Source organism: Panthera leo (genome assembly GCF_018350215.1).
Source record: "Panthera leo isolate Ple1 chromosome Y unlocalized genomic scaffold, P.leo_Ple1_pat1.1 chrY_random_Un_scaffold_83, whole genome shotgun sequence".
Taxonomy (NCBI): Eukaryota; Metazoa; Chordata; class Mammalia; order Carnivora; family Felidae; genus Panthera; species Panthera leo.
In genome coordinates, this window is record NW_024962237.1 from 180,928 (window position 1) to 197,431 (window position 16,504).

General features: G+C 44.3%; 1 protein-coding gene across 1 annotated transcript; it reads right to left on the reverse strand.

Annotated features, from left to right (window-relative positions):
• Positions 1 to 4,065: 4,065 nt before the first annotated feature.
• On the reverse strand, positions 4,066 to 5,175 carry LOC122212871 (coiled-coil domain-containing protein 71L-like). Its single transcript, XM_042926847.1, has one exon. It carries the CDS (start codon positions 5,167 to 5,169, stop codon positions 4,225 to 4,227), a length of 945 nt encoding a protein of 314 aa, XP_042782781.1. The 5' UTR covers positions 5,170 to 5,175; the 3' UTR covers positions 4,066 to 4,224.
• Positions 5,176 to 16,504: the final 11,329 nt, after the last annotated feature.

Sequence of the window (16,504 nt, forward strand, 5' to 3'; positions counted from 1 at the left end):
AATATAAACATACGTGAGTGTTAGGCTTTCCATCACTACTAGAAGGGGGTTATAGTCAGGACTCAAAATGAACTTTGATGCAGTTTTAAAGTGTTTATTGTGGCAAACTGGGTAATGGTTTGGACTCTGGCATGAAGCATTGTCTGAGGGATTCACTAGATCATCAGACTTGATATTGACATACTGTTGACTCCCAAAATAGCATAAAAACCATATCTCCAGGCTTCCAGGTTGTTGCCGTTAACAAAAGAAATAAAAATTTTTCACATTGCTTTGCGATTCACATGCAAACCTAAGATTCCATTTCAAAAACTTTCCAACATCATTAGAAGAGCCAGACACTGCACATTCTCTAACACGTATTTACAGTTAATACATTAATAAGAAAAGTACAACCAGATTGTGAATCTTAATCATATGTGCACATTAAGCTGTCCAAGAACACAATTCAGCTCCACGACAAACAACTGAGTTCTAATTCCCATAAGACATGACAATCTACCAAAAATATTTTAAACACACCAATAAAGCAAATTTTATATATGTATATATATGTATGTATATATATACATATACATATATATACATATATATGTGTATATATACATATATATACATATATGTGTATGTGTGGATATATATATATATATATATATATATATATATATATATATATATACATATATACATATATATATGTATATATATATATACCTCCACTATATAATATATAAACCCACTAAATAATATAAATATTATATATATAAATTATATATGCACTAAAACAACTGATTTTAAGAGCTCCTTGGCAATCCTTGGAAAACCAAAAACTATGAGTTCAAAATTGCTCAGATTTCTTTGTATCCAAATATGTTTCATGCATTTTTATTCAACAGTGTTCAGAACAATAGTAGTATTGTTTGCACACAGCAAATCAATATATGTCAGCCACCGGTTTAAATTATACCGGATCAATTGTTACTCAAATTTGGAAAAACACACAGCACAACAGTGACAGTAAACAACAATGAAGCTTGCTCTCCACAATTATAACATTACTGGTTCTGTAAGGAAAATTAAGTTGCTGGGTGACAAGTAGAAGGGGGATAAAAATGACATCAGGAATTCAAAAGCTTATTTGAGGTGCCAGTCACCACATATAGGCACTCATGCATAGCAAGGTCATAAACTTCCTCCTTACTTGTGCCATATGAGCTATAAAGGTATGAGAATGAATAAAGACTATGGGATTTATTTCAAAAATCTGTACAACCTAAGCGCAGACTCGTTTTAGAAGACAGTAAATGAATGCCTCACCAGAAAGGCCACCGTGTCAAGTTCCTTTTCACGGTCTGCCCAAAAGGATACATAAAATACTTTCATTTTCCTATTAATATATGAATCAACTATATTGGTTGTGTCTTCACATTTTATAAGTTGTAAAACAAAACTTCAGCAAAGTTTTGCTAAAAACTTGGAAAAAACAAAGATTTTTTTTTTTTTTTTACCATCCTGTTTTTTAAACTAGAAATGGCAAAATTTTTTAAGGGACCAGCTAAACAACGTATTGAATTTAGGATGGACATTCGGATCCAAACCGAAATCAGATAGCCCAGATAACCCAAAGCATGAATGCAAGTTCAAGTGCAATAAAGTAACAAGGTATAGCAGGGAAAAACTAAGATTCTCAGTTAAGTTCAAATAACTGCATGGTGTCAATGGTTGTGTTTCAAAGCTGTGCTGAGCAAAGTTATCCTCCCAGCTACATCTAATTTCAAAACCCTCTGGGAAGCTACCTCGATAAGCTGTATGTTGAAATTACATTCTAATATGGTCATTGGATTCATTTTTAATTATTATACAATTATATACAATAGGGAAGTTGTACAAATATGTATCTTTTCCTCAGGGGCTAATTAGCTAAAACAGTTACTTTGGGAAGGGTGGGGGAGAAAAACCTCTGTATTTGAAATACCATTGGCAATGGAAGCTAGTAACGAAAATTTATATAAGCTTCCTATGAAACGAGTATAATTTAACCCTCTGCATCTTTTATTTTTTTTTTAATTTTTTTTCAACATTTTTTATTTATTTTTGGGACAGACAGAGAGAGACAGAGCATGAACGGGGGAGGGGCAGAGAGAGAGGGAGACACAGAATCAGAAACAGGCTCCAGGCTCCGAGCCATCAGCCCAGAGCCTGACGCGGGGCTCGAACTCAAGGACCGCGAGATCGTGACCTGGCTGAAGTCGGACGCTTAACCGAATGCGCCACCCAGGCGCCCCTGCCCTCTGCATCTTTTAAATAATTATTCACTTTTGTTTACTCATGTGGCAGTATTTGTAACAACACATTATCATTGAGTAGTGAAAAAAAGAATATGAGGCTTACTGGGAAACTGTATATTAGGAAGCTATGCCATTTGAACTCTACAAGCTCAAGAGTCAAAATCACAACTCTCGGGGCACCTGGGTGGCTCAGTCGGTTAAGCGTCCGACTTCAGCTCAGGTCATGATCTCACGGTCCGTGGGTTCGAGCCCCGCGTGGGGCTCTGTGCTGACAGCTCGGAGCCTGGAGCCTGCTTCAGATTCTGTGTCTCCCTCTCTCTCTGACCCTCCCCCATTCATGCTCTGTCTCTCTTTGTCTCAAAAATAAATAAACATTAAAAGAAAATTAAAAAAAAAAATCACAACTCTCATTATTCCCCTAAAAAGCTGCCAAGCAGAGAGAAACCGTAATATGGAAGATTTAATAGGTCATGTTTCAGCCTGGGATGGATGGTTCTATTGCAGAATACTTAAACTTGAAAGAATAGTGGTACAAAATCACTCCTTGGCCCTTCCGTTATTGCAGTAAAATCTGGCTGCGGCACCACTGACTAAACACCATTAAGTCTTGCTGCCACCAATAACTGAGGTCACCTGGATAATCAAGAATTCCATGCTGGGCCACAGGATATAAACACTATCAAAAAAGTGAAAAGTACTCTGTGTGGCTCTCCTGTTTGATCCCTGTGGTCTTTGATTGTCAAACAAAAGACCAATACCTGCTAACACAACTGTGCATGGACATAAGATAATAAAGGAAAGTCCTGGAGCAAAACTGTTAACCAACTGCCATGATATTTATAAGAGTGATGCATGGTAATGTGGATATTTCCTGTTATCCAACAACAACGACAAAAACAAGTGAGGAAAATCTCTTTTGCCCAAAGATAACCTCAACCAGTTATTTGGTGCCAAAAAAAAAAATGTACCACCGCTCTAGATCAGTAATACTTCAGAGAAATCCAACGGCTATTATGTATGCAGGTTTAGTCACCACGCTTACCCATACTCATTTACACTATGTGATTTCCATTTTAAAATAAATTACCCTGGAAAGATTCCCAGATCAGTATGTGAGATTGGTACAAGGCCAAGTCATTTCCGAGTGGATTCCATCCATGTCCATAACCAGCACCAGTTTGTTTGTTTGTTTATTTATTTATTTATATATTTATTTATTTATTTATTTATTTATTTATTTATTTATTTATTTATTTATTTATTATTTTTTGAAATTCACTCATTGGTTTTTAATAGAAACCGTGAGGTTTCTCAATGCATTTTCAGTTTTACCCACTTATAAAGAATTTCCCAAGTTAATTTTACTAAACAAAACCTTCCGAGTGTCTACCATTTCCTTTAGGAGTTCAGTAAACATCAACATTACATTTCAGTATAAAATCTTTAGAAACGTCTGAAGAATGTGTACACAGTTGAACTTTGAATCTTTTGGTTTGTAATCACCGAGCCCATGACATTCAAAGCCATACAAATCCTTACATTACTAACAGTGATATGCTTGAATTTCTTAGAAATTCTTAGAAAATACCCTTGGTCAAAGCATTGGAATCCAGTTAAAACTCGGAAAGGTGTGGGATTCAGAATACCCACGATTGCAGTTGGTATTGAGAATACCAACTATTGCAACAACTTTCCACACATATTCGATCTTTCGTCCGGAAAGAGTGGCAGTCAAAAAAGGAAAGAAAGAAAGAAAATGAGGCTGGAGGAGTCGGAGGTGGGTGAACAGCAAGGAAATTCTAGCTTTATTACACAAGCATGGAACCAAATTCCTTTGGAGGGGGTGGGGGTGGAAGTCTGACGACTTCAGACCAATGAGGGAACAAGAGAGCACATGGATCTGCCCCTACAGTCCTGGAGACATCTCAATCTGGGGTTAGGAAGAAAGGGGACCTCCCTTGCGGTCCAGGGGTCTCCTCCCTCCGCAGACCCGGTGCTGGGAGGCAGCAGAGGGCACACCTGCCCCGGAGTCCCAAAAGGCGGCGCCGCATCCCTGGGGCGCTGGCCTGGACCGTCTGGTGCTTCTTCGCCCATAAAGTGCACTAGGGGACGCGATTCCTGCTGTCCCTGGTTCATCCCTCCAGGCACAACCCGTCCCGGGGCTGAGAGGTCGCGCGGCGGTGGCCTGCATCTCACGCCCAGGCACTGGGAAGCGGCGGAGTCTCACCACGGGTTCCAGGTTCACTCCCAGGACTTGGCGCGCCTGGCGCCGCGCTTCTGCCAGGCTGCTCTCGACCCACACGTCGCCGACTACGCGGATGGTGGGGAAGGTGGTCAACGTCGGGGTGGCCGCCCTCCCACTCTCCTCCAGGGTGCGGCCCCTGGAGCAGGGCCCGGGTGCCGCGGGCTTACGGGGGCTGCTGTCCTCGCGGGACGGTGGCGGCGGGGGCGGCACCTTCCTCTGGCCGACCGCCACCTTGCGGGCTCCGTGGCGCCTCCGCCTGGCAGCTGGCCGGCGCGTCTGGAGGCGGGCCTCGGGGGGCTGGTGCCGGGGGTCCGGGACCAGGGCCAGGAGGGAGGAGTAGCCGAAGACGTCCTTGCTGCGCAGGATGTGGGGGGAGAACTGGTGCTTGAGGCTGCAGAGGTAGCTCCAGAGCTCCGCGTCTGAGCTCATGAACTCCGTGCTGCCGGGCAGGAATAGCTTGAAAGCGTCGATCAGCGCCTTGGTGCTGTTGGCCAGCGACAGTCGCGACGGTTGCCACCGCATGTACACCACCTTCTCCTCAGGCGCCTCCAGCGCGGCCCCTCCTGCAGCGCTAGAGGCTCCTCCCCCGGCGGCCGGGGCCAGGGCCTCCCCGGGCCGGCGCCGCCTCCTCTTCATGCTGCTCAGGATGTGAGGCCGCTAGGGGCCGCCCGCGCTTGCCAGGTCTCGCGGCCGCCGCAGGGCCCTGATGAATTTCCTACCATGAAGCCAAATCAGGCGGCAGGCTGTGAGAGTTACACCGCAGTTGCTAGGAGACCAGGCGCTTTGTGAGGTCACAATGTCTGCATATCTTATCACGGTGGGCTGCCCAAAGCTGCCTTAGGTTTGGCTGTGTTTAAGATTATGCCCTTGAGAAAGACCTGTACCTAATCTTACCTGAGAAGGCCCATAATTCTTCACGAGTTCAAGAGGGTTGTCTTAGAGGTGAATGCACGGGTGCTTCAGCCTCCATTAATTCCATCTAACATGAAATGACACTTAGCGGTGGACAGTACACACACCTTGCAATCAAACACGACTCTAAGAGGGTTTTAGCTAATTAAATGCCTTGTCATGCAACGCACTGAAAGCCAAATTGAAATAACTACTCTACCCTTTCAAAGAATACCGATATACTGTGCCTTGCTTAGGGTTCCATACGTGTGTTGCTACAGCTCACAGTTCAGGAAGCTGTTCTTCACAGCAGCAGCAAACAGTTTGCCTAGTTAGTATCCATGCTCACTTTCATGCAGCCTAGGGAAGACCGAGTCATTGTGTGCTTAAGAGCAAAGCGTCAACGAATTCTGTGTGAGTGGCCAGTAGGGCATTCAGTGCCACTAAAACCTATTCACTACCTACCAATTCATGATATTTCAGGTAAGTCATACACAAAGTAGTAAGAGACCGTATGGGATTCCAAGGGTAGAAAACGTGTTACACCGTCCGTGTAAGGGCTTTTGAAAGCAGCCAGCATAGTCCATCCATCATCACCACATACACAATTCATTCACAAAATACTACAAGGACCACCTACCATGATCAAGTGAAATACACTTCCGCATGAAAGGACGACTCCAAACTATGTGAATCACTAAGAGTGATAAGTCATGGTAACAATCAGAAGAGAAACTTGCCAAGGTCAACGTGATACATGTGACAGGCCTCTGTCTTTATTCAGCTCCTTTTCTTAAACACACAAACAAAACTTTCATCTACGCAGCTTAAGCTACTACTACCTCACGCTCATAAAGTGCTGAAAATGGAAAGCTATCCTCATATTCAGTAAGAGCAACCCCTGAATTTTTTTTTATTAAATGTAATTTATTTTCAAATTGGTTTCCACGCAACACCCAGTGTTCATCCCAACAGGTGCCCTCCTCAATGCCCGTCACCCACTTTCCCCTCTCCCCAACCCCATGTCAACCCTCAGTCTGCTTTCAGTATTGAAGAGTCTCTTATGGTTTGCCTCCCTCCCTCTCTATAACTTTTTCCCCCCATCACCTCCCCCATGGTCTTCTGCTGAGTTTCTCCGGATCCACACATGGATGAAAACATATGGTATCTGTCTTTCTCTGCCTGACTTATTTCACGTAGCATAATACCCCCCAGTTCCATCCACGTTGCCACAAATGGCCAGATTTCATTCTTTCTCATGGCCAAGTAGTATTCCATTGTATATACATAAACCACAACTTCTTTATCCACTTGTCAGTTGATGGACAGCTAGGCTCTTTCCATAGTTGGCTGTTGTTGAAAGTAGTGCTATAAACATTGGGGTACATGTGCCCCTATGTCTCAGCACTCCTGTACCCCTTGGTAAATTCCTAGCAGTGCTATTGCTGGGTCTTCGGGTAGATCAATTTTTAATGATTTGAGGAACCTCCACACTGTTTTCCAGAGCGTCTGCACCAGGTTGCATTCCCACCAACAGTGCAAGAGGGTTCCTGTTTCTCCACATCCTCAACAGCATCCATAGTCTTCTAATTTGCTCATTGTAGCCACTCTGACTGGCATGAGGTGGGATCTCAGTGTGGTTTTGATTTGGATTTCCCTGACGAGGAGTGCTGTTGAGCATCTTTTCATGTGTCTCTTGACAATCTGGATGTCTTTTTTAGAACAGTGTCTGTTCAAGTCTTCTGCCCGTTTCTTCACTGGATTATTTGTTTCCCAGGTATGGAGTTGGTGAGTTCTTTTGATAGGTTTTGGATACTCACCAATTATCCAGTATGACTTTTGCACACATCTTTTCCCATTCGGTCAGTTGCCTTTTAGTTTTGTTGATTGTTTCCTTCACTGTGGAGAAGATTTTTATTTCAATTAGGTCCCGATGGTTCATTTTTGCTTTTAGTTCCCTTGCCTCTGGAGATGTGTCAACTAAGAACTTGCTGACGCTGAGGCCAAAAACGATTTTTCCTGCTTTCTCCTCAAGGGTTTGATGGTTTCCTGTCTCACATTCATGTCCTTCATTCATTGTGAGTTTATTTTTGTGAGTGGTGTAAGAAAGTGGTCTAGTTTCATTCTTCTGCATGTTGCTGTCCACTTCTCTCAGCACCATTTGTTAAAGAGACTGTCTTTTTATCCATTGGATATTCTTTCCTGCTCTGTCAAAGATTAGTTGGCCATAGGTATGTGGGTCCAATTCTGGGGTCTCTATTCTATGCCATTAAGTCTATGTATTTGTTTCTGTACCAATACCATGCTGTCTTGATGGTTATAGCTTTGTGGTAGTGGCTAAAGTCTGGCATTGTGGTGCCTCTCACTTTGGTTTTCTTCTTCAATATTACTTTGGCTATTCAGGGTCTTTTGTGTTTCCATACACATTTTATGATTGCTTGTTCCAGCTTGGAGAAGAATGCCGGTGCAATGTGATTGGGGCTGCATATAATGTGAGGACTGCGTTGGGTCGTATTGACATGTCGTCAATATTTATTCTTCCAATCCACGAGCATGGGAGGTTTTTCGCTTTCTCTGTATCTTCTTCAATTTCCTTCACAAGCTTTCTATATTTTTCAGTATACAGATCTTTACATCTTTGGTTAGGTTTATTCCTAGGTATTTTTTGACTCTTGGAGCATTGTAAATTGGCAAGGTTTTCTTCCTTTTCGTGGCCGAATAATATTCCACTTTGAGTGTGTGTGTGTGTGTGTGTGTGTGTGTGTGTGTGTGTGTGAGTGTGTGTGTAATGCTTGAGAGAGAGAGAGAGACAGAGAGACAGAGAGACAGAGAGAATGTGTGTCTGCCTGTGGAGCATATTTTCTTCATCTACTCATGCATTTATAGGCACTTAGATTGCTTCCATGTCTTGACTATTGTGAATAATGCTGCAACGAATATGGGGTGCAGATATCTCTTCCAGATAGTGATTCTGTTTCCTTTGGGTATATACCCAGAAGTCGAATTTCTGGATCATGTGGAAATACTATTTTTAACTTTCTGAGGAAACTCCATGTTGTACTGGTAATGGCTCCATGGTAACAGCTGTACCAATCTATATTTCCACCAGTAGTGCACGAGGGGTCTTCCCATTTCTCTACACCTTTGCCAACACTCGTTATCTCTTGTAATTTTGATGATGGTCTGTCTACTCAGTGTGAGGTGATATCTCATTGTGGTTTCCCACGATGTGCATTTCCCTGATGTTTAGTGGTAGTGACCACTGTTTTATGCATCTGTTGGTTATTTGCAAGGCTTCTTTGTAACAATATCTATTCAGGTCCTTTGCCCATTTTTAAAGGGGATGTTGATGATGAGGATGATGAGGATTTTGCTATTGGGTTGTATGAGTTTCTGAAATATTTTGGATATTAACCCCTTATTTGGGACATGGTTTGCAACTATTTTCTCCCATTCTGTACGTTGCCTTTTCATTTTGCTGATCATTTCTATTGCTGTGCAGAAACTTTTTAGTTTGATATGGTGCCGCTTTTTTAAATTTTTGCTTTTGTTGCTTATGCTTTTGGTGTCACATGCAAAATAGCCTTGCCAAGACCAATGTCAAGGAGCTTTTCTCTTATGTTTTCTTCTAGGAGTTTATGGTTTCAGATCTTAAACTGAAGTCTTTGTAATCTATTTCCAGCTACTTTTTGTGAATGGGATAAGATAGGAATCCTAACTTCATTCTTTTGCATGAAAATATCCGGTTTTCTCAATACCATTTATTGAAGATGCTATCTTTCTCCATTGAGTATTCTTTGCTCCATTGTCACATATTATTACTTGACAGTATATGCATGGGTCTATTCTTAGACTCTCAATTCTTTTTTTTTTCCTTGGAGTTTATTTATTTATTTTAAGACAGAGGAAGCACGAATTGGGGAGGGGAAGAGAGAGAGGGAGAGTGAGGGAGAATCCCAAAGAGCCCCCACAACACTGTCAGTACAGAGCCCAGTGCATGGCTCAAACTTACAAAACCCGAGCTGATCGTGACCCAAGACGAAACCAAGAGTCAGGCGCTTAACCGACTGAGCCACTCAGGCACCCCATGGGCTCTCAGTTCTGTTCTGTTGGTCTATGTGTCTGATTTTGTTTTGTTTTTGTTTTGCCAGTATGATACCGTTTTGATTACTATAGCTTTGTAACAGTTTGAAATACGGAAGTGTGATGACTCCATTTTTTTTTTCCTTTCTCAAAATTGCTTTGGCTTTCTGGGTGTTTGTGATTCTATGTGAATTTAGGATTGTTTTCTTTATTTCTGTGAAAAATGTCATTGGAATTTTGGTAGGAATATCAGTGAATCTGCACATTGTTTTAACTACTATGGGCACTAACAATATTCTTCCCATCCATGAACATGGGCTATCTTTCCATTTCTTCACGTTTTCTTCAGTCTCTTTCACCAATATCTTATAGTTTCCAGTACACAGATCTTTCACCTCTTTGGTTAAATTTATTGCTAAGCACTTTATTGTGTTTGATCCTATTATAAATGGGATTATTTTCTTTTTCAGACACATTGTTGTTAGTGTATAAAAATGTAATTGATTTTTGTGTGTCAATTTCGTATCCTTCAACTTTACTGAATTTAGTTTGAAGAGATTTTTGATGGAGTCTTCAGGGTTTCCTATAGGTAAGATGATGTTATCTGAGAGACAAACTATCTTCTGATTTATAAACATTGTATTTCTTTTTCTTGACTAATTCCTCTGGCTAGGATTTCAGTACTAGGTTTAATGTAAGCATCTTTGTCTTGTTCCTGATCTTACGGAAAAGCTTTCAGCTTTTCACCATTGTATGATGTTAGATGTGGGTTTATCATATATGGCTTTTATTTCGATGAAGTTCATCCCCTCCAAATCTAATTTGTTGAGAGTTTTTATCATGAAGCGATGTTGAATCTTGTCAAATGCTTCATCTGTGTCTGTTGAGATGAGCATATGGCTTTTATCCTTTATCCTGTTAATACAGTGTAACACCTTTGTCGATTTGTACATAGCGAACCATCGTTGTCTCCCAAGGATAATCCCCACTTGATCTTGGTGTATGGCTGAGAAGGGCTGGCCATTTCAAGGTACACAGCTGGGACTGAGGTCTATGGGCCTCTTAGCCAGTGCAGATATGGGTGTAACTTCTCCCAGAGACCTTGACGTATGGGACTGGTGACAGGAGAGATGGCAGATGGCGTGATAGCTGAGCCTGCAGGGGCATATACCTGTTTCTGGGTATATAGTTGAGACTGCAGTCAGTGAGTCAGCAACCTGGCTATGGGCCTCCATTCTCAAAATAGCGCTTGGACGGCATAGGGTTTCAGAATTTCCTACCTGGATCCCAAAGCTCCCAGAAAAGCACTGTTGTCTGTGGATAGATGCCAGGTTTTTATTGCTGAGCGGGGGGGTGGGGGGGTGTGGATATGAACAGGGGACCTCCTGTGCTACCATCTTGCTGATGTCATTCTCTCAGCCTGGTTTTTAAGAGTCAGCACTGGCAAGCCCTAGATAAGCATGCTAAGGGAAGTTTAGAGGCAACTTCAGATAGATGTGGTTACTTCCCAGAATTCAGGAGGTTCTGTGAGCAAAGACCAGGCTTCATAACTTGTGTTTGTCATGAATATAACACAAGTGGCTCCTAACTGCTCCATTTTTTAGGACTCACTAACTCCCATTATTATCCAGCTGACAACAGAAGGACCTGTTTCTTGTTTGACCACAGAGGCCAATCTTTACTAGATCAGGCTTCAGGAAGGAAATAGACCACAAACTGGCAAAACAGAAGAATCAACAGAGATATTGTCCAGAGAGCGGCACATCGAGGAACCCCTGGGCTAGTGATAATGGAAGAACCATTTCCATCCCAGGACCTGAAGGAGTGGGGGAGGGGGCAGTTACAGGGCTCCATGGAGGAGAGCTGTAGGCAGCCACGGCAGAAGTGAGAGCTTCAGAAGGAGGACAAAGCCAGCTTGCAACCGTGGAGCAGAGCGGAAACCAGAGGAATAAGTAACTCAACCATTCTTCCTCTTCAGCTGGGCTCTCTCGTACATGGACCAAAGCCAGCTACCAGCCCCTCTGTACTTACAGCACCTCCCCAGCAACTTTCTCAGCCAGCATCTGATGGTTCCAGGGAAAGTCCCAGGGAAGCTTTGCATTGGCCAGGATTGAGCCAGTAGGAGACCACATTCTGAGTGGCTAAGTCTGGTGTGCAAAGGGCTTCAGGCTAGAAAGAGAAGTTCTAATGCCAGAAGAATGAAGACAGGGAAGGGAACCGAGGGGGATTATATCCATTGACATCCACTGTACTTGTTCTTCTCAGACAGACCAATGCTCTGCCCTCCACACATCAGCAGCATTTTGCAATTACATTCTCCGGAAGGGTTAAGGTCCTCCTCTGTTTCCTTAAAGTGGGATTAAATCAGGCTCCTTTCATGTTTATCAAAACTTCACGGAAAGCTTGGAGGGACCAAAGTTGAAAGAAGGCTGTGATCTGAAGCCAGGTCCACCATAGCCGCGGGTCCCTGCTAGATGTGCTTCTCTTTAACCCTCAACCTGATACCATGTTTCTGCATCCAGTGCACCAGTCCCAGGACCCACCTCTTGCCTGCCATCAACCGCAGCATTTTGGGATCAGCAGAAAGAATGCTGCCCGCTTCCCCCTAGCCCCCCACACAAAGTCCTAGACTCCTCTCCCACATTACACTCCCAGCTCAAAGGTGAGTTCCATGCACAGCAGTGACACACTTCACATTATCACGCAAGGCTATTTCACATCTCCTTAGTTAGAACCTCTCCATTCCCAAATAGGGGTTTGACTTCTCCTTTGTAAAATCAAAGGGCTCATTGAAATGCTTTGGTTTGTTTTGTTTTTTGGAAATAAAGAGCAGTCTTCCTTTCCAAAGATGGTTCAGAAAATTGCTGAGAGATTTAAAATAGCAGCATGTCCCCACTCCCACCCATCAAGTATTAAAAAATATGAGGGTCTAGACTCAGAGTATCCAATTTACACAAGGATACATTAAAATCAAAATGCTTTATTGCAAAAATCTGCTTCCTGCTGGGAAAAGTTGACCTGCCATGTGTCAAGGGGGAAAATTCTAGAGAGACACCACAATTTTCCCTATGCATAGGGAATCATAGCTGGACCTCAGGGAGCTACAGGTCAGGAGCTCTGTCAGTTTGGCAAAATGCATTCTTTTTTCCTCTACCCACATCTGGAGCTACCTTGTAATCAGTCCCTCCTGAGTCCCGTTCTCATGTTTTCTTTTCTTTTGTTTTTAAGGTTTCTAATAGATGAGTTCTCTGCCACCCCCAGCCAAGTCCTTGCAGCTTCCATAATCACAGAGGTAGGAGATGAAAACAGAGGAGATTTTGTTCTGAGGTTGGGCGTGCATCTCTGGCAGTAGGGGACATTTTGCCCAACAGAGATTTAATTGCTACCTTTGCATTCTGAAGATAATGCTACTCCATTATCTGTTATTGTTATAAACATTTTATGATTTTAAAGAAAATCTTTCCTCTTCTTTTTTTTTAATGTGCCTATGCTCAGATTTCCTTGTTGTCACTTTTATTTGGGGAATGTTTACAACTTCCTCTGGAACTGCTGATTGTCAGTGAGGAAACCAATTGAGATCAATATGGGCGTGAAGTATTGATCTACAAGTGGGGGCAATCCGTGGTACAGACCTCCAGGTGCTACCATGTCAATGCAGTGGCCCCCCCACCCCAACTCCCGATTCCTCCCCAAGATGCCAGGACATCCAGCCTGCCTCCTGTCAAAGCCGCACAGTGCCAGCGTCTGATTGTCCCCATTTCTGGGTTATGCCGAGCACACTGGGAGGCTGTGATGCTTTCAGCAAGGGGATGGGCCTGCTTCAAACCATTTCAGAAGTTCCTCCTGGGTCCCTGCTCTTTGTGCACAGCCATAGGTCCCAGTAGACAGCCAAAGAACTCTCTGATGAGCACTCTTTGTTGGAGAGTTATTGACTTTCTATTCATGATACTGAGCGCAGGTCCAGTGAGCAACTAAGTGTAAGGCAGAGACCGATTCTAAGGTGCTTCCCAGGCCCCAAGCATGTGGTCGCCATCTCTGTAGGGACCCAGGGAGGGGGCAGTGGGTGTGCTCGAATGTGGGCGAGCCGTGGGTGCAGGGTGGGCGTGAGAAGGAACATTGGATGCATGCGGCCACCTTGAGGGGGTGGGAGGAGCAGCCAAGTCTTCTATCCAGGCAGGTCTTTCTTTTAATCATGTATTGAGCACCTAGATACACCGGGTACCATTCTAGTATCAAGGCTACAAATGCAGCAGGGATTCATCAGGTTCCCAACTGTGAAGTGCACGGAATACCTAACACCCTTACTTTCTGGCCATCAAAGGAATGAACAAGCTGAGCCTTCATCCTTCCTGGTGAGAGGAAAATTCAGCCACACTTGTTCTTGGGGGTCAGCTTCTGTCAGGGTTTTGGAGAACTTCCCTTGTTGGAGGCTGTAGCCAGGCGTGGGGGACACTGCTCTGGCCACTGGTCACTAGGCCAGAGTGCTTGCGTCCCAGCATGAAGGTTCATGCTGTTTTATGCCCGTCCTGGACCGCAAGAGTCTTTGGCCAAGAGGTCTGCGGTGTGAAGCAGGCGTACTGCACAGGTGTGCCCCTAAGATACAGCCAAGGCTGGGGCTGCTTCCAGAGCCCCCCTAGTCCCCTCCTCCCTGCCTTTCTGCTCCCAGAAGACACTTCTTTTCCTTTTTCCTGCAAATTCAATTCCATTTAAGCTTCTCCACCTCATCTTGTATTCTCCCTGCTCTCTGCCACTTCTAACACTTGCTGAGGTCTTCCCTGCCCCGAGCCTTTGAACCTGCTATTTCTTTCTGTCATCAGTGCTGTTTTCCTTGGTTTAGCTCTGCCCTCCTAATTCTGATCTCATCTCAATATGATTTTCCAAAGGGCTTCCCTGGTCACTTGATTTTCATAGCCTTCAGTCATTGTCACTTCCTATCAGGCATGCTGTTGGCTTCTCTTTATAAAGGACACTGCCATCTTACTGTTTTAAACTTACTTCTTTGTTACAAGTCAGTCCCAGCAGAATGTAAGCATTTGAGGATAGTCTCATCCTGTCCTGTTCACCATTGTGTCCTTCTCAGTGGCCAGCATTTAGTAGTTGCTCAATAAATACCTGTTGAGTGTGGGGTGGACAAACCCAGAATGTCTGGCTTCTTCTACGCTAAGTAGAGCTCACTGAAGATTCCTACCTCCCTCCTCCAGAGTCCCTCTGATTGGGGTGGATTGACTAGAGAATAGGGCTGTTTTTATTTCTTTTCTGGATCTCATAGAATACATCTATCTCCAGCTTAATTAAAAAAAAAAAAAAAAAAAAACAAGAGACAATAAAAACGCATTGTTACAGATTGGATGGGTAAAACAATTGGCTTGACAGTAATCTAGGAATTTAATTATAGCAAAACATGCCCATGTAATACCCAGACTTGGGAAAGAAGAGTTGAAGGGGTCCAATAAATCATTGTTTGTAAAAACAGAAGAAGCCTTTGTAATCGTCCAGTTACTGCTGATGAGGCCACAAAGAAGGCCTAAGCAGGCTGGGCACCATGCATCGAAAGCTTTAATGTGCAGGCGGCTCTTCGGAACGGGGAGCTGCCTGGGAAAGAGCTGAACTATGTGGTTATTTTTCTCAAATGGAAAGCAATCACTCAGGGTGGTGGGAGCTGTTTAGTGAAGATCCTTCATGGCCAACCGCACGGTCCCGCACATGTTTGGGCAGGAGTCTAAAGGAGCAAGGGTGGGGGGGAGACAAAGATGGCCCGGAAGCCCTCGCAGCCCCACTTGGGCAGAATTCCCTGGTAGACGGCTTCTGGAAGCTCGCCTGCCCCCAGCCGGGCCTGCGAACACATCCTCCGGGATCCCCTGCCCGGCGAGCGATGCAGGTCCCCAAGCGCCCCTTCACGCCTCTTTGCGATGGCACCTCCTTCGTGCACCAGCTCCTCAGAGAGACCTCTTGCCTGTCCACGTAAAGAACCTGCTGCCACCACCCCTCCCCCTCCCCCAGTCCCTGGTTGATTTTCTTCAGAGCATTTATCACCATTGGAGAGTGTCTTACCTGAGGGTTTGTTCACACATTCTCCGTCCCCGCAGTGTGACGTAAACTTCGAGAAGGCGGGGGCTAGCTCACATTGCCACAGCCCCACATCTGGTACCTGGCACGGCGCCAGGCCCGCTAATGTGTGCGTAGCCCGTGGAGCGGTTCTCTAGCTGACCCAGGGACAGGATGTCCTGCCACCCACCCCCTCTTCAAGAAAGTGAGTGTGGAGAGGGCAGTGCAGGGGCGTTAGACACTGCCCAAGGTCTGCAGAAGGACCAGTGGCTTGGGATCATAATTCATTTTTAGTTTTTTAAAGTGCTTATTGTGGACTAAGCCATGTGAATTGACTCCTACTCTCACATACATGTGCACAACACACCACACATATGCATAGAGGGGAGTATGCATGTGCACGTACACCTGTGCACGTAAGTATATGTACATGTAATGTTATCTGTATACACAGGCAATATGATATGTATACACATACTACATATTATTATTGTTTATGAGTGCACTAGTCGTTAGTACGAAGCAATACTCATTTCTCTGTAGATGGTAGAAATACATCTATGTATATTGTCCCTGTCTGTGTATCTGGTAGAGTTACCTTTCCTGGCATGTCCCCTGTTGTGGGGGGAGCGGTCAGGTGACCACTCCCAGGTGGCCCAGGAGTTGTGAATGGAGTCGGCACGTGTCACTTCCACTGCTGGTGTGACATCCACGAGGCCCTCCCTCCCTCCACTGCCTTGAGCAGCAGAGGTGCCAGAACGGGGTCCCACTGGGGAGCAGAGCAGAGCTCCCACCCACCCACAGACAGCGTGTTGCTTCCTCAGACACAAACCTTTGCTGTTTTAAGCCCCCGTATTCAGGAAACCGTTTGTTACTATGGCATGTAGTTAACAGCCTGGTCCGTCCTGACTTGCAGTTTTTTTGTGTTTTTTATTTATATAAAAATAAAGTA

Coding starts and splice junctions, on each gene's coding strand:
- LOC122212871 (XM_042926847.1), bottom strand. CDS start 5,169: ATGAAGAGGAGGCGGCGCCGGCCCGGGGAGGCCCTGGCCCCGGCCGCC.